Source organism: Lepidochelys kempii, chromosome 15 (genome assembly GCF_965140285.1).
Source record: "Lepidochelys kempii isolate rLepKem1 chromosome 15, rLepKem1.hap1, whole genome shotgun sequence".
Classification (NCBI taxonomy): domain Eukaryota; kingdom Metazoa; phylum Chordata; order Testudines; family Cheloniidae; genus Lepidochelys; species Lepidochelys kempii.
The window spans coordinates 1515234-1533789 of NC_136394.1; the positions used below are offsets into that span (position 1 = coordinate 1515234).

The 18556-nt window shown below is 45.6% G+C and overlaps 1 protein-coding gene across 11 annotated transcripts in view; it reads left to right on the top strand.

Annotated features, from left to right (window-relative positions):
* Positions 1-18556, top strand: part of ASCC2 (activating signal cointegrator 1 complex subunit 2) — a 48233-nt gene that overhangs the window by 16370 nt on the left and 13307 nt on the right. For all 11 annotated transcript variants that reach the window (XM_073313084.2, XM_073313073.2, XM_073313079.2 and 8 more), the window contains 8 exons: positions 1580-1692; positions 3389-3463; positions 5691-5798; positions 11488-11556; positions 12480-12554; positions 12821-13007; positions 13808-14022; positions 15710-15829. In XM_073313084.2, coding sequence (XP_073169185.1) covers positions 1580-1692; positions 3389-3463; positions 5691-5798; positions 11488-11556; positions 12480-12554; positions 12821-13007; positions 13808-14022; positions 15710-15829 — 962 coding nt within the window. The remainder of the gene's footprint in view (positions 1-1579; positions 1693-3388; positions 3464-5690; positions 5799-11487; positions 11557-12479; positions 12555-12820; positions 13008-13807; positions 14023-15709; positions 15830-18556) is intronic.

The following is an 18556-nucleotide window of genomic DNA, read 5'->3' on the forward strand; positions in this document are numbered from 1 at the left end:
CAAACCCCTAACTTATGTCTGAGCTATTGAAGTCCTCAAACTGTGGTTTAAAGACTTCAAGGTGCAGAGAATCCTCCAGCCAGTGACCTGTGCCCTATGCTGCAGAGGAAGGCAAAAAACCCCCATGGCCTCTGCCAATCTGCCCTGGAGGAAAATTCCTTCTTGACCCCAAATATGGCGATCAGCTAAACCCTGAGCATGTGGGCAAGACTCACCAGCCAGACAACCAGGAAAGAATTCTCTGTAGTAACTCAGATCCCACCCCATCTAACATCCCATCACAGGCCATTGGGCATATCTACCACTAGTAGTCGAAGATCAATTAATTGCCAAAATTAGGCTATCCCATCATAACATCTCTTCCATAAACTTATCAAGCTTTGTCTTGAAGCCAGATATGTCGTTTGCCCCCACTGCTTCCCTTGGAAGGCTGTTCCAGAACTTCACTCTTCTCTTGGTTAGAAACCTTCGTCTAATTTCAAGTCTAAACTTCCTGATGGCCAGTTTATATCCATTTGTTGTTGTGTCCACATTGGTACTGAGCTTAAATAATTCTTCTCCCTCCATGGTATTTATCCCTCTGATATATTTAGAGAGAGCAATTATATCTCCCCTCAGGCTTCTTTTGGTTAGGCTAAACAAGCCAAGCTCATTGAGTCTCCTTTCAGAAGACAGGTTTTCCATTCCTCAGATCATCCGAGTAGCCCTTCTCTGTACCTGTTCCAGTTTGAATTCATCTTTCTTAAACATGGGAGACCAGAACTGCACACAATATTCCAAATGAGGTCTCACCAGTGCCTTGTATAACAGTACTAACACCTCCTTATCTCTACTGGACCTTGCCTGATGCATCCCAAGACCGCATTTGCTTTTTTGACGGCCATATCACATTGGCGGCTCATCGTCATCCTGTGATCGACCAGTACTCCGAGGTCCTTCTCCTTCTCTGTTACTTCCACGTAATGCGTCCCCAGTTTATAACAGAAATTCTTGTTATTAATCCCTAAATGCATGACCTGGCACTTTTCACTATTAAATTTCATCCTATTACTATTACTCCAGTTTACAAGGTCATCCAGACCTTCCTGTATGATATCCTGGTCCTTCTCTGTATTGGCAATACCTCCCAATCACTTTGGCTGCCACTGAAAATGGACCATGTCAGCTCCTTACGTTCAAACACTAATGTTGTGCAACCATTTAGGATAGAAGGGGAAGAATTCTGTATCCAGCTGGAGTTCCAGAGGGACTTAAGGAGGTAAATTGCCATTATGCAAAATGGGATTTGGTCAGGGCCCCCCTAATTTAACAAAAGTGCCTTAGAAACTTTAATGAGCATCAATAGTCAGACACTTTCATTATGCCTTCTGAGGGAGAAAAGGGCTAATATAGTTGTTGTCCTAAATTTTTGTAGACTATCTTATTTGTGCTGTGAGCTCAGACTCTCTTCCCACCCTCAAAAGAGCAGCTTTTCCGTGAACTCAGTGCGTTAGCACTAGTCTCAGAATATTAGGCTGCCAGGACAACTTGATGTGACTTTTTCCTCTTTTTGGATAATGAATAGTTCTTTCTCTACCAGGCATTGAAGGATATCGTGCTGTACTTGTGTGACACTTGCACTACCCTTTGGGCCTTTCTTGATGTCTTTCCCCTGGCCTGTCAGACTGTCCAAAAACATGACTTCTGTTACAGGTACGTGTCTAGCTCCTGACAGCTTGGCTTAGGGGAGTATAAATGCCGAGTGTGCTGTTTTGTCCTTTCCCTTTACATTTATCATTAAAAGAATAGGCTGCTCAGTTTATTCTGATGGTAGAGTAGTCTTTTGGAGAATAAAACAGGTCACTACAGGGGTTGCCCAGAGTTTCCCCAATTGAGGAGTACCTTGGCAATTTGCCAGGAGGTTGGCTTGTACCTAATTTCCATAAAATGGACCAGATTGCAGCCACTTCCTCAGTAATATTGCAGTGTGTCCTATAAAGATTTCAGGGTTTAGCATGCCATCGTCATCTGGGTGTAGGCAGCACTGTGTACAGGGATCGGTGGTCTCTGCAGGCTGTCCCTTTAATAAGGATGTGGGCAATCACACGCTAAGTCAGTCGCTTTGGCCACAATTGCCTTGATTGTGGATATTAATGATGATGTAGATTTAAAAATGTGGCTCATTACATTTGGTAAGATAAGAGGTTTTAAGCTCTAAGAAGTGTAGGTTGCTGGAGGGTTATCCCCATTGTATGTCGTCATGCTATTTACAGTAGTCAGATTATTGGACTGTTGGTGAATGTTTAGACTGGCCAAACAGCTGCACTATGGTGATTGGTAACCCAAGGGGAAAAAACAGTTGCTTTTAGTTCTGTTGTTGTTGTCTGAAATACACTAAAATGGCCCTGCCCTCTTTTAAGGGGATAGCTGCATTTTATTAATGCACTGTCTATCTGGACTAATCACTGGTTCTTTTGGGTATGGCAGGTGAATACTGATTTGCATGTGTCCCTTTCTGAGAATCTAAAAGGTTTCTAAATCATCCTCTTGTCACTCTTGCTAATCTTCTGTGTCCTGACCTAGAAGTATGAACTGGTTTCTGCTATGTTGTTAAACTGGTGTCCTTGAGGCATGTTAACATCTTGATATGAGACCAGTTATGAGCAGTGTGTGTGTATCCTCTACACACCATTTTGCAGTCTTAGCCTCTGTACAAAGAACTATAAACCATCAGTTGTAAACCCCTAGCAAATCATGAAGCAAACCCAGTTGTTTCTCGGTGAGGGCAAGTATATCTGCATCCCATGATGCTTTGTCTCTAGGTAAAAATGGTGTGTATGGGCTGTCTAGCTTTCAGAACCAGGTACTAGGCCAAAGTGGTTCCTTTGTTCCTTCCCAAGACCCAAAAGGAGCGTGTGTTCTCTCTCCCTGCAAATGGGACCAAGCATGTCTGCCGTCAAAGCCTCTGTGTCTAGCTCCCCTGATCTCTGCAGTATTGGAAAGAGGAGATCTAACAGAAGTAAGAAGGGAGTTCAGTTTGGGTGCATCAGTCTGTCAACTCTTCATGGGCTGCAGATGTGAGTGCAGAATGCTCTAGAGTAGCTCAGACCATTTGCCTAGTCAGCAGCAGGATGCTTTGAAACCATCTCATTCGGCTGCAGCTGTAGCATAAGTGCTGAACAGATCCAAAGGGAGCTGCTGTTTGCCAGCCTCACATCTATTTAGTTGTATTTCTGGGAATAAGCTATAATGAAACAAAGGTCAGAGCAGGAACTGAGGATCAGCGCTGGAACTGCTAGTAATGAGAGACTGGAGATATCGATATCAAGATTCCCATTTGATATGTTTTTTAATGAAGTGTTCTAAAAACATCTGTTGACAGTTCTTGTTTTATTACGTGTTTTTGCAGACTGGCTTCATTTTATGAACTCGCGTTTCCTGAGCTGGAATCTGCAATTAAGAGGAGGACATGTGAGGATAAGAGGTAAAAAGTGCAGAGAAGATTTGCTCATTCTTTTCAGAGAGAACCACCCCTACACTAAATTAAAACACTATTTCCCCTTCCACATCCATCTCCTTAGTCTCTCTCTGCCTTTCTTGGCTTCTTCTCAAGAGTCCTGAAGAAGAAGCTTTTCTGACTTCAAAAAAAGCCTCTTTCCCATCTGGTGGGATTTTTAATTAAATCCTTCCCTCCTTTCTAGGGAGAGGCTCGGCATAGTGCACTATCCCAAAGTAGTTGCATCCTAAATCTGTAATAAAGTGCAAGCATGTAAAAGAGCCGGTATACTTCCATTCATAGATTTGCCCCAATGTGTTTGAAAGCAGAGTTCTTGCTAAGGTGGTTTAAATACCATTTGCTTAGCTAGTGAGAACCAAGCGTAACAGTGCTTAAAAAATGTTTATAGAGCAACTTTGTTTAGAATATGTATTCAAACAGATTGTGAAATGGTTCTGTCTGCTCCTTGCAGCAGAGACAGACTGTGGGCTTGTTTACATGAACAGTTAGATCAGGGTCTCAAACTTTTATATGGCTGACCCCTTTCACACAGGAAGTCTCTGAGTATGACCCCCCCTTATAAATTAAAAGCACATTTTTTATATTAACGTTATTATAAATGCTGGAGGCGAAGCAAGGTTTGGGGGTGGAGGCAGACAGCTCGCAACCCCCATGTAATAACCTTGTGACCCTCTGAGGGGTCACGACCCCCAGTTTGAGAACCCCTTAGAGCAGGGTTGGGCAAACTTTTTTGGCCCGAGGACCACATTGGAGTTGCGAAACTGTATGGAGGGCCTGGTAGGGAAGGCTGTGCCTCCCCAAACAGCCTGGCCCCCGTCCCTTATCTGCCCCCTGACTGCCCCCCTCAGAACTCCTGACCCATCCACCCTCCCCCTCCCCCCCCCGGCTCCCTGTCCCCTCACTGCCCCGACCCCTATCCACACCCCTGCCCCTAACCACCTCCAGGGACCTCACCCTCTATCCAGCCCCCCCGCTCCCTGTCCCCTGACTGCCCCGACCCCATCCACACCCCCACACCCTGACAGCCCCCCCCCCCTGTCCCCTGACACCCCCCCCAAACCTCCGCCCCATCCAACTGCCCCCCAGGATCCCCTGCCCCTTATCCAACCCCTCCGCTCTCCACCCCTTACCATGCTGCGCTGCCCGGCAGGAGCTCTCAGCCCCACCGCCCAGCTGGAGTCTGCCACGCTGCCTGGCAGGAGCTCTCAGCCCCACCGCCCAGCTGGAGTCAGCCACGCTGCCTGGCAGGAGCGATGGGCCAGAGTGTTGGTGGTGCAGCGAGCTGAGGCTGCGGGGGAGGGAGGACAGCAGGGGAGCGGCCGGGGGCTTGGCTCCCTGGCTGGGAGCTCAAGGGCCGGGCAGGACGGTCCCAGGGGCTGTAGTATGCCCACCTCTGCCTTACAGTCTGGCAAATTGGGGTGTGAATCTACCCCATACTAGCCTGCTGGAGTCTGTCTGTGTGAACCCTGCTGATATGTTTAACAATTCATTAGAGTGCTTTGATCTAGTCCAGTTTCAAATTTCAGAGTGCTCGCCGTGTTAGTCTAGAACGAGGAGTTCTTGTGCCACCTTAGAGACTAACCAATTTATTTGGGCATAAGCTTTTGTGGGCTAAAACCCACTTCATCGGATGCATGCAGGGGAAAATAAAGTAGGAAGATATATATACCTAGAGAGCATGAAAAAATGGGTGTTGTGATAGCAACTCTAACGAGACAAATAAATTAATAGCGAAAAGAACGAGGAGTACTTGTGGCACCTTAATTGATAAGTCTTGTTAGAGTTGGTATGGCAACACCCATTGTTCCATGTTCTCTGTGTATATGTATTTTCCACTGCATGCATCCGATGAAGTGGGTTTTAGCGCACAAAAGCTTATGCCTAAATATATTTGTTAGTCTCTGAGGTGCCACGCGCACTCCTCGTTCTTTTTTGAGTTTCAAAGAAGACTAGCTCAAAGTGCTCTAACAGACTGTTAACACATGTCAGCAGGGTGCACAAGGTCAGTTAGAGTGCGGCAGGCTGGTGCGGGGTAGAGTCACACCCCAGCTCACCCTGGTCTAATGGTTCATGTAGACTCAGCTAATGCAGCTTCTCCTCCAAAGGGGGCAGGGCCCAAGCCACAGAGATGGGTTTTTTCTTGTGTTGAGACTAACTCCGTGCTCTCGCACTCTCGCTCTTTCTCTCTCTGAAGCTTACTGGCTGACTTGTGGAGGAGGCTCTCTCATTCCAGGAAGAAGGTGGTGGAAATCTTTCATATTCTCATTAACCAGATCTGCCTCCAGCCCATCTTAGAAAGCAGGTACAGGCACTATGTGGCTGAGACTGCAGGTCTACTGGTAGGGTGCTATCCTTAGGAGTGACCCCGTTACTTAATTGCTCCGTTGAAGAGTCCTGAGATTTCCAGCCTTACTGGTGAATTATTTATGATTTATATTGGGGTAGTGCCCAAAGGCTCCATTGGAATCAGAGCCCTGTTGTGCTGGGTGCTGTACAAAGATCTAGAATGAAACTGTCCCTGATCCAAAGCATTTACAAACTGGGCTTTGTTTTGACCCCTCCAGAGTGGGATAAGGCCATGTCCTAGTGGACATGTTCTTGTTGGCTACAGGATATTTTGTGACTTCTAGGCTAGTGCTTAGATATCATGGGGCTAAGCGCCTTAGCAACACCTGAAACACACAGAAATCCACATGGTGTTGTAGCTCATTGAAAAGAATGTTTTCAAATCTAGATATGGATGCTTTTGCCCTTATTCCATTTTCACCCCAGTGAAAAGCTAGCGTGTAATGGTCCTCATCCCTAGATCTCCAAGTGCTGTACAAAGGGGGGTGAAAAACGAGGAGTACTTGTGGCATCTTAGAGACTAACAAATTTATGTGGGCGTAAGCTTTCGTGGGCTAAAACCCACTTCATCGGATGCATGCAGTGAAAAATACAGTAGGAAGATATATATACACAGAGAACATGAAGCAATGGGTGTTGCCATACCAACTGTAACGAGACTAATCAGTTAAGGTGGGCAATGAGCAGAAGAAAAAAAACTTTTATAGTCATTATCAGGATGGCCCATTTCAAACTAGTTGACAAGAAGGTGTGAGTAACAGTAGGGGGAAAATAGCATGGGGAAATAGTTTTTACTTTGTGTAATGACCCATCCATTCCCAGTCTTTATTCAAGCCTAATTTAACCTTGTCCAGATTGCAAATTAATTCCAGTGCTGCAGTTTCTCGTTGGAGTCTGTTTTGGAAGGTTTTTTTGTTGGAGAATTGCGACTTTCAGGTCTGAAATTGAGTGACCACGGAGGTTGAAGTGTTCTCCGACTGGTTTTTGAATGTTATAATTCTTGACGTCTGACTTGTGTCCATTTATTCTTTTGCATAGAGATTGCCCGGTTCGGCCAATGTACAATGCAGAGGGGCATTGCTGGCACAGGATGGCATATATCACATTGGTAGATGTGCAGGTGAAAGAGCTTCTTATGGTGTGGCTGATGTGATTAGGTCTTATGATCATGTCCCTTGAATAGATATGTGGACAGAGTTGGCAACAGGCTTTGTCACATGGATAGGTTCCTGGGTTAGTATTTTTGTTGTATTCCTTTCCAAATACAACCAGATGGACATCATACCAAAAGGACTGAAGGTAAAAAATCCTTTACAATCTACATACCACACAGAGTATGCTGAGAGATTGTGCCACACACTCTCAAAGAAACTGCGGAACCACCTATCAACATCCCATACAGCAAATAGGGAAAGATTAAGAATGAGCTCTCAAAACTGCATAATCTCATAAAAAGCCAACCTTCCACACAAAGTTCCTCGTGATTGGACTTTACAAAAACTAGACAAGCCATTTACAGCACACACATTGCTTCTCTACAAAGGAAAAAGGACACTAAACTATCTAAACTACTATATGCCAAAAGGGGCCACAACAAGTGGTTCCCTTAACTCACCCAACAATATTGTTAATCTATCCAGCTATACTCTTAGCCCGGCAGAAGAGTCTGTCCTATCTTGGGGCCTGTCCTTCTGCCCCACGAACACGATACAGTTCTGTGGTGACCTGGAATCCTATTTTTGATGTCTCCGGCTCAAGGAATATTTCCAACACACCTCTGAACAGCACAGTAATCCACAGAAACCTTCCTACCAACACTACAAAAAGAAGGATTCTGTGTGGACTCCTCCTGAAGGTCAAAACAACAGACTGGACTTCTACATAGAGTACTTCCGCCAATGTGCACATGCTGAAATTGTGGAAAAGCAGCATCACTTGCCCCATAACCTCAGCCATGCAGAACACAATGTCATCTACAGCCTCGGGAACAACTTTGACATCGTAATCAAAAAAGCTGACAAAGAAGGTGCTGTCGTCATCATGAATAGGTCGGAATATGAACAAGAGGCTGCTAGGCAGCTCTCCAACACCACAATTCTACAGGCCATTACCCTCTGATCCCACTGAGGGTTACCAAAAGAAACTACACCATTTGCTCAAGAAACTCCCTGAAAAAGCACAGGAACAATCTGCACAGACACACCCCTAGAACCCCGACCTGGAAATCCTGGACGCCCCATCATCTCAGGCATTGGCACCCTAACAGCAGGATTGTCTGTCTATGTAGTCTCCCTCCTCAGACCCTGTGCTACCAGCACTCCCAGCTATCTTCGAGACACCACTGACTTCCTGAGGAAACTACAATCCATCGGTGATCTTCCAGAAAACTCCATCCTGGCCACTATGGATGTAGAAGCCCTCTACACCAACATTCCACACAAAGATGGACTACAAGCCGTCAGGAACAGTATCCCCGATAATGTCACGGCAAACCTGGTGTCTGAACTTTGTGACTTTGTCCTCACTCACAACTATTTCATGCTTGGGGACAATGTATACCTTCAGGCGACAATGTATACTGCTATGGGTACCCGCATGGCCCCACAGCATGCCAACATTTTTATGGCTGACTTAGAACAACGCTTCCTCAGCTCTTGTCCCCTAATGCCCCTACTTGCGCTACATTGATGACATCTTCATCATCTGGACCCATGGAAAAGAAGCCCTTGAGGAATTCCACCATGATTTCAACAATTTCCATCCCACCATCAACCTCAGCCTGGCCCAGTCCACACAAGAGATCCACTTCCTGGACACAAGAGATCCACTTCCTGGTGCTAATAAGCGATGGTCGCATAAACACCACCCTATACCGGAAACCTACAGACTGCTATACTTACCTACATGCCTCCAGCTTTCATGCAGACCACACCACACGATCAATTGTCTACAGCCAAGCCCTAAGATACAACCACATTTGCTCCAACCCCTCAGACAGAGACAAACACCTACAAGATCTCTATCAAGCATTCTTAAAACTACAGTACCCACCTGCTGAAGTGAAGAAACAGATTGACAGAGCCAGAAGAATACCCAGAAGTCACCTACTCCAGGACAGGCCCAACAAAGAAAGTAACAGAATGCCACTAGCCGTCACCTTTTGCCCCCAACTAAAACCTCTCCAGCACATCATCAAGGATCTACAACGTATCCTGAAGGACGATCCCTCACTCTCACAGATCTTGGGAGACAGGCCAGTCCTCGCTTACAAACAGCCCCCTAATCTGAAACAAATACTCACCAGCAACCACACAACAAAAACACTAACCCAGGAACCTATCCTTGCAAGGAAGCTCGTTGCCAACTGTGTCCACATATCTATTCAAGGAACACCATCATAGGACCTAATCACATCAGCCACACCATAAGAGGCTTATTCACCTGCACATCTACCAATGTGATATATGCCAACATGTGCCAGCAATGCCCCTGTGCCATATACATTGGCCAAACCAGACAGTCTCTACGCAAAAGAATAAAGGGACACAAATCAGACATTCAAAAACCAGTTGGAGAACACTTCAACCTCCTTGGTCACTCAATTTCAGACCTGAAAGTCGCAATTCTCCAACAAAAAACCTTCCAAAACAGACTCCAACGAGAAACTGCAGAATTGGAATTAATTTGCAAACTGGACACGGTTAAATTAGACTTGAATAAAGACTGGGAGTGGATGGGTCATTACCCAAAGTAAAAACTATTTCCCCATGCTAATTTTCCCCTACTGTTACTCACACCTTCTTGTCAACTGTTTGAAATGGGCCATCCTAATTATGGCTACAAAAGTTTTTTTTTTCTCCTGCTGATAATAGCCCACCTTAATTGATTAGTCTCGCTACAGTTGGTATGGCCACACCCATTGTTTCATGTTCTCTGTGTATAATATCTTCCTACTGTATTTTCCACAGCATGCATCCAATGAAGTAGGTTTTAGCCCACAAAAGCTTATGCCCTAATAAATTCGTTAGTCTCTAAGGTGCCACAAGTACTCCTGTTTTTTTTTTTTTTTTGCCGATACCGACTAACACGGCTACCCCTCTGAAAGGGGGGGTGAGTATCCTCATTTAACAGAAGGGGCAATTGAGGTACAGAGAGGTGAAGTGGCTTACTTAGGGCCATGTGTGCTGAGTCACGAGAAGGATCCAGACCCTGGGACTTTTAGGTCAGTGCCCTTTCCGCTGGACCATGCTGCCTCTATGCTGTTGGAATGAATGTTTGTAGACAACCTGCACCGAGCTGTTGATGTCACTGCAGCTCCTCTGATACTTGAATACTAACCCCAAATTATCATCAATACAATCTGTTCAAGGAGACGACATTCCGGTGGTTGAGGTGGAGCTGGGTTCAGTTCCCTGTGTGACCCTGGGCAAGTCACTTAGCCTCTCTGTGCCTCAGTTCCCATCTGCAGAACAGGGATAACAGTCCTGCCTTTCCTCAGAGGATAAGTGCGTTGAAGACTGTGAGTGCTCAGGCACAGTACTGTGGTAATGGTTGGGGGCCATATTAATACCTTAGAATTCAGGGGTTCTCAAACTTCATTGCACCGGGACCCCCTTCTGACAATAAAAATTACTACGCGACCCCAGGAGGGGGGACCGAAGCCTGAGCCCGCCTGAGTGCTGCTGCCCCAGGTGGGAGGGCCAAAGCCCCAGCCCCACCTCCTTAGGCGGGGGGACCAAAGCCGAAGTCCAACCTGAGCCTCGCTGCCCAGGGCTGAAGTCCTTGGGCTTTGGCTTTGGCCCCAGGCCCCAGCAAGTCTAAGCCAGCCTTGGTGACCCCATTAAAATGGGGTCGCAACCCACTTTGGGGTCCCGACCCACACTGCCTTAGGTAGATGGCAGCAACAGCAGCAAATGACAGAGCTGGGTAGTCTGGGCTGTCAGGAGCTGGGGTTATTGTGCAGGTGACACATCCTGCTTCTAGAGGGGTGTCTGTATGGCACCAATACACTGGCAGGAGCATTCTGGGAAGGGCGGCTTTCAGCCGTCACATCCGTTTGGCTCTGTGGTGATGCTCAAGGCACCGGCACCAAGTGGCGTTTGAGACTGTACAATAAAGTGGGCTTTGTTTGGCATATGCCCTCACACAGGTGAGCAAAAGAGAGATCACACATTGTCTGGGAGGTTCTGTGCCATAACCTTATATGGAAGGGTCAGTCTTGCAGGAATCTCAATGTACTTAGGAATATAAGTACCTGCCCCTCCCCTCCGCTCCCCACTCCGTTTTCACTTCTTTTAGGGCCACACACTGCAATCTCACTTGCCTTGCAGTATGGTTGCAATCCTATCAAAAGTCCTATTTCCTTAAGACCAAGTTCAGCTTGCTGAAATGGTCACTGAAGCCTCATGAGAAGGCTGGGTCAGTTTCATGATTTGCTGCTTTTTAAAACAAAAAGTCTCAAAAAATCCCACTGGAATGAAATCTGTTGAACAAGTGGGATTTGCTGTGGTGTAAGCGTGGTCCTCAGATGTGGCAAACATGGCTAGCAAGGCAGGTCACGGAGGTTCAGAAGGAGGAATGTGATGTTCTCAAAAGTACAGCTCGAAATTCAATTTCTCACTGTTCCATGGCGTCCTCTCTTACAGCTATGAGAATATTCAGCCCTTTATTGAAGAGTTTCTGCAGATCTTCACCTCAGTGCTTCAGGAGAGGAGGTAAATCCAAAAGAATGGGACCCAAAGGAGGAATAACTGTCCTCCCATATCTGTTCCCAGGACTAAAAGTGCGGAAGACATTGGTATATGAGGGACTTTGATGCATGTGGGAATTAGAAATCTTTCAGTCTAGCTAGGAAACGTTCTGTAAGAGAGAATTAGAACAATCTTTATTGTAGTGTTGCAGCGGATGCTGTGTGGTGCCAGAGGCTGTTATAATGCTTTGCACTTCTCCAGCACCTCTTGCTGTGGGCTCTCAAAGTGCTGTATGCATGTTAAGTATCGGGGGGAGCTGTGTCAGCAACAAGGAGTCGGGTGGCACCTTAAAGACTAACAGATTTATTTGAGCATAAGCTTTCGTGGGTAAAAACCCCACTTCTTCAGATGCAACAGATCTTTCTTCAGATCCCACTTCTTCAGATCCTTGTATGTATGTTAGTGAATTAACCATCATAGCTGCCTTGTCAGCTACCTTGTCAGACAATTATTTATCCCCAGTCTACAGATGGGGAAACCGAACCATAAATTTAAATGACTTGTCCAAGGACACACAATGAGTCAGTGGCAGAGATGGGAATCCAACCCAGATTTCCTAACTCCCCCAGGTCAGGTGTTTTAATCACAAAATTGTGCTCCTCTCTAACTGGGCATTGGGTCATTGGAGGGTCACAGCATCATGTTGAGGGTTATAATTGGCTATTGCGGTGCGGGGAGGTTGACTGGATTATGATGGAATGCAAAACTAGGCCTGGCGATAGACTCTGGAGTTTGTTTCTGGGTGTGAGATGAAGTGTCTGCAAGGTCGTGGGGTTCATGACTGCGTGCTGATGAGGTTACAGCAGTGCGTTAGGGTTTGCAGCAAGGGAGCCCTGCAGTTCATTCACTCCTCAGTTTGATTGATATACTTGCTTTTGTGTTTTCAGGTTTCTTCGTGACTATGATGAGCTGTTTCCTGTGGCAGACGATGTGAGTCTGCTTCAGCAGGCATCCTCTGCCTTGTATCCTTTTCTCTCTGCTGGTGGACACTGCACTGTGTTTTAAAAATCTGGTGGATGTTGTTAGCCCTGTCTACATTGGCGCACTCACACTTGCTACCTCTGATTAAGCTGCACCCGTGCCAGTAATGGTGGGGAAGCTGTTAGAAAAAGCCTAGTGTAGGCACAGATTTGGAGTCTTCAAAGAGCACATAACTACTCACATGTGGTGTCTGAACAGGTGCATCTGGACTAGAGCACAGAGAAATGCCCTTAATGCAGTCTTGTAGGGATGACACCCGGACAGCATATATCCTCCAAGCAGTGGAAAGTGCCTGGGAAGGTGTGGAGAGGAGAAAAACACCAGTCATTAAAAGCCCACCTCCACCAATGGTACCTGATGGAGCTTCAGCGATGGTGGAAAATGCTCCTAAGGACTCAGAAGGGCTTGATGGTGCATACCACTTGGAGTATGATGTGAGTATGGAGCTGCGTGGACAGGAAGGGTAATGGTTCTCCCCCACCGTCTCTACTTAACTGATTGTGCCTTGGTGGGGCGAGGAGTCTTGTTTGTTTCTTGGCTCTTGGGCAATGGCTGTATTCCAAATCCAAATGGACGAATCAAAACTGAATTGCTCCCACCTGTTCAATGCAGCATGGTGAATAAGCTCGGTAATGAGACAAACTGGGTTCTACTTTTGGCTCTGCCACTGGCCTTGGACAGATTGCTTAATTCCTTTTGTCTTGGGTTTCCTATCAACGTAATCCACCTAGTACTCATACAGCTCCCATCACTGACATATCTGAGCCCTTGAGTTGCTTGTAAAGCATTTTGAAGCTATAATGCATCATATACCTGTTAATATTATTTGAGGAAAAGATGCTGTAAAATATCCCAGCTCTCTCTGATTCAAAGAGCAGCATACCTAATTCTCAAAAATAAAAGGAGTACTTGTGGCACCTTAGAGACTAACCAATTTATTTGGATGCACAGTATGCATCCGATGAAGTGAGCTGTAGCTCACGAAAGCTCATGCTCAAATAAATTGGTTAGTCTCTAAGGTGCCACAAGTACTCCTTTTCTTTTTGCGAATACAGACTAACACGGCTGTTACTCTGATACCTAATTTTGTACTTGATGGACTCTGCCTAGGGCCCCATTTGGATTCTATTCTCATAACCCTAACTGCTCTCCTTCCCGGTTTCCATGCACACATGGCCTCTCTGTATTGTGATCCCTTTTCAGTAATTCCACCCCTTATGTTTGGTATGTACAGTGTGCTGGAGCAACTGCAGCACCCGCTGCCAAGGTCTCAGGGGTGGAGTTGGATTCTTTGATTTCTCAAGTGAAAGATCTGCTGCCTGACCTAGGGGAAGGCTTCATATTGGCCTGCCTGGAGGAGCACAGCTACAGTGTAGAGCAGGTGATCCACAACATCCTGGAGGATAGGCTGGTACCATCCCTGGACAAACTGGAGCGAACAATGCCAAGGTGGGCATGAGGTTTTAGTATGTTTGGTGCTGTTTTATTTCCAGTTGTGGGTTGTTAAAGGGACTGTTCTGCGTGATGGTTACTAACCACCCTGTGCCTGGGAAAAGGAATGAGCGGATGTTTCCCTCGGCAGGTAGCTGCAGTGCTAGCCGCCCAGTTCTGTCCTGCCTCTTCCCCGGTTTCCCTGCAGAGGCCAGAGGTTTTTCCACCCTGAGTTGTTGTACAACAGAGGCTGGGTCGTGTGTTGTGAAGAGACACACAGGATTGTCCACTGGACACTAAAATGAGACCTGTCAAAATCACGTGGTGGGAGACAATAGCTTAGCCCTGTACTAGGCAATAGTGCTGCCACTCTTCTATACAGCAAACCCCCAATCCATTACCTGCAAACGTTACTGATCGGCTGCAGATGGCCATAGTATGGTCCTTCATGAGTAAAATCCCACCAGTCCTGCACGAAGGGAGTATCTTCAAAGAAACTAATTCAAGTGGAATTCACCCTGCAGGGCAGAGTAGTTAAATTGTAAGGTACTAGAATTGTTCTCTGTGCAGAAATTGAATTTTAACCAAGGAGAAATTACAATTCAAATCCACTTTTATCAGAGTCCACAGAGCTGCCTAGCCTCTGCTGCCTTCTGGATGTTGCATGTGGGGGCTTAGGAATCATCCTCAGCAAGGGAACCCGCTTGGTTTTAGCTGCCTTTGCAGCTATAGAATATGCATGTACAGTTTCCAGCCGTGGTTCAGGATGTGAATGGTACGCTATGCCCAGTCATGCTCCAGAAAGGCATTAGCTGACTGGGTCTGGTAGGTCATTCAGCAGTGATGCAGTTTAAAAAAAAATGCAACCCTTATCAGAACAGTGATTATATAAAATGGTGGTTTTGTACATAACACCTTGCTTTTTATTCTCTTTTAATCAGATCTGCTGACTTTTCTGGCACAAACTACTTTGTATTTCTATTAGCACTGCAGAGCTAACACGGTTATGGGAGACTGGGTGGATTCTGTTTTGTCTCATGCATCATCAACAAAATTGTCAGCTAAGCGGCAAAGGCAGAATTGTAATTCCTGGTGATCTTAGAACAGAGCGCAGCTGAGTTTTTTCAGATTCCAGGCTAAGTATACAGCACCAGAAAAAATAAATGTAAAGATAATCCTCTTTTGACTTGTAAATTGAACAAATTTAATCTGGAAATATTTGAGACAGAATGAATATGGAACCATAGGGAGACCTACCTTCTGAAACCATCCTTAACAAATTATTGGGATCTCCTCCAAAGTGTAGCCCAATACATACATACAGTGTTGACTTTACCAAGTCACTTTGCTGAGCATAAGCATGCTTCAGTATTGAATACTCCAGCTTTGTACATTCTTAAAAGAAGGATTTTCTCCCTTTGCTTTCTCCTAAATGGGTTTGAGCCTCCCCATGGAGATCAGCCACATGGTTTGAGACTTCTATTCTAGACCAACATAGTATTGGATGTTACACTGGGGCTGTGAAACAGAAAATGACTGGAGCTATTGCAATCTGATGCCGTTCAGTTTTGTACTTTGTGCTGCTATGTATGGTTAAGGGATTGATGGAGTAATGGAAATCATGGCAAGAATGCACATCGACTGAGAGAATGTGGCCCTTCTTAGCTTTATCTTAGCGGCTTCTGTTGTGTCTCCTTTCTGACAGGCAGGTGAAGACAGAACCAACCCCTCTGGTTACTTCTCGATACAACATCTTCCAGGACGATGAGTTTGATATATTCAGCAGGGACTCAGTGGACATGTCCCGGGTACAAAAAGGCAGGAGGTGCGTATCACAGCTACAATCAGTTCTTTTGGACAGGGTGGGATAAAAGTCCATGGACTTACAGCAACAAATTTGATTAAGAAAATCCCATTGCAGTCCTTTGACAGTATATTTGTATGTCTGAGGCCAACTGGTAAAGTTATTTTCCTGATCACTTGTCCACAAGCAGCTAAGGCTAGAGATTTAGTTGGTTTTAACAAGAAAACATCATTGTCCCAATTTTTGGGCTGTGATCTCATTCTCGCTAGGAAATTAAAATGAAATAGTGCTGTGGCCTTTTTCTCTATTCAGCTTGTACCGTTTAACACTACAGCGCCATACTGCTTTTAACATCTGACTATGGTTTGGACTTTTATGTTTTCTTTTCTTTTCTCCATAAATTGCAAGGCCACTACTGTCACCAGTCTGAGCTCTGTGAGTCAGAAATGAGGCTAGGTAAAATTTGTTTCAAATTCAAGTACAAATATCAATAATGTCCATCTGGTTTGAAATCTAGCTCCGATAACACAATCTCAGTAATCTAGTTCCTCCACTAGGAGTTCCTGCCTCTGTTTCTCACATTGCTTAGCATGCAGTGCTGTGTCATGTACTTTGTTTGTTCAACCCAGTGCTTTTGGTATTGCCCTCCGTTGATTCAGGTTGTTGGGGATTTTCGCCTCAAAAGCCCAACAGAGTGGATCGATGCGTTCAAGGCATTATTCAAACATTTCTTTTAAATCAACCAAGCCTGTGTGTGGACCTGTCTTTAGATCTATACATAGCTGGGGAATGAACGATCGATTTGTAAATTAAACCGTCTGGCTGTGGCAGCATCAGCTAAGTTTGCAGCTCCAAGACTGTAACAAAGTCTTGGAGGAAAGGTGGGTATGCTAATATCTTTTATTGGAGGAAAGTCAGTTCCCTCCTTAAGTCCAATCAGACTGGGATTTGCAGCAGCAAGTAATCAAATTTATAGCTTCTTTTACTACAAATCCTACTCTGGCTTGGCTGTGTCAAGCTGTCCTGCATATAACAATCTGCTCTTTATACTCAAGAGAGTGAGGACCAACCTCAGGGCAGACTGTTAAGAACCAGGGCACAAACTCCAAATTGGCTGAGTTCTACACTTCAATTTCACCAACCAGTTATCAGATGTAAACTCCTCAGGCTCTATAACAGCCTAAACATAAAGTCACAGACAGTCCCCTTGCTGCCAGGTAAGACTACCTTTGTGATAGATGGTCCCTTGCACCAAGTATCACAGCAATATGTAGGGCAGGTCCACACTTAAAATGCTGCATCAGTGCAGCTGCAGCACTTAAGTGAAGATGCTCCTACACCAATGGGAGAGCGTCTCCCGTTGTCATAGTTAATCCACCTCCCCGAGAAGCGGTAGCTATGTTGATGGGAGAAGCTCTTCCATTTGACATAGCGCTGTCTACGTGGTGGTGGGTGGGTTTAGGTCAGTATAAGTATGTCACGCAGACTGTGGATATTTCACACCCCTGAACGACCTAGTTATAATGCTATAGGTCTGTAGTATTGACCTGGCCTTAGGCTGCTCCCAGTCCCAAAGGACCAATTGCTTACCTCAGGTCAATTGCATCTTAGATCTCACACCAAAGACAACACTCATAGTCCATCCTATAATAAACTATATACGGATTTAAGAAAAAAGGAAACATGAGAGTTATTTAAAAGGTTTCAAGCAGGGGAACATAGGTGCACACAAACACAGGTGCACACAAATTAGTTCCAATCTTAAGTTTCAAAAAGTAGTAGAAGCTTCTATAATAAGCAAGATCTCTGCGTTCTTTAGGGCTGACCCATGCTGGGCATTGTGGTTCTTTTGTTGATGCCTAGTAATCCTTGCCTGCCCCCTGCCCTCTCCTCAAGTCACAGCAGCAGAAGTTAGGGGGTTTTATTCCCTTCCCCCGTCTGCTTTGAGCTGCTGCTTCCAGCGATGAACTCAGCTGGTGGGAGGAATTTACTTGCGAGACTCATCTTCCTGAAGCGGGAAGGGTGGAGAGTAAACAGCAAAGTTGTTGGTTCTGGTTTAACATTCCCCTCTGATCTGCTGGTGTCAGTGGGCCTTCCTTGCGGGGCAGGACAGACCACCCTCTCTTGCAGACCAGCATTTCACACTAATCAGTGTCTCTCTTCTGTCTGAGACAAGGTGAGTAAGAAGTGGTCCAATATAAGGTATTACGTCACCCACCATGTCTCTCTAATATCCTGGGACTGACATGGCTACAACTACATCTCTCCTGTCTGGTGACTTACACAGTTATCAAGGCTTACAGTGCAAATGCTCAAATATTACCTTCCAATCTGGGATACAGATGTTATAAGTGAGTCCAGCTATGTATTGGTCAGTATTGAAGCGTGAGGATCTTGGCCTTAGTTGGCACCTGATCTGCCAGCATCACAGGCTGTCAAACGAAATTGTTGCTTGCCTCGCTGGCCAAAATACCTACCTTTGAACTGTCTCACTACAGCTGGAAAATCCCCAGACTCAGGTTATGTCTGTGCTTGTACCATTACAGCAGCACAGCTGCAGTGGTGGTTTAAGTGTAGACATTTCCAGCAGTTGACAAGAATGTGTGAGGAACAGCGGCCGGAGGGAGGGAAGGGGGGAATAGTTTTACTTTGTGTAATGACCCAGCCACTCCCAGTCTCTATTCAAGCCTAAGTTAATTGTATCCAGTTTGCAAATTAATTCCAATTCAGCAGTCTCTCGCTGGAGTC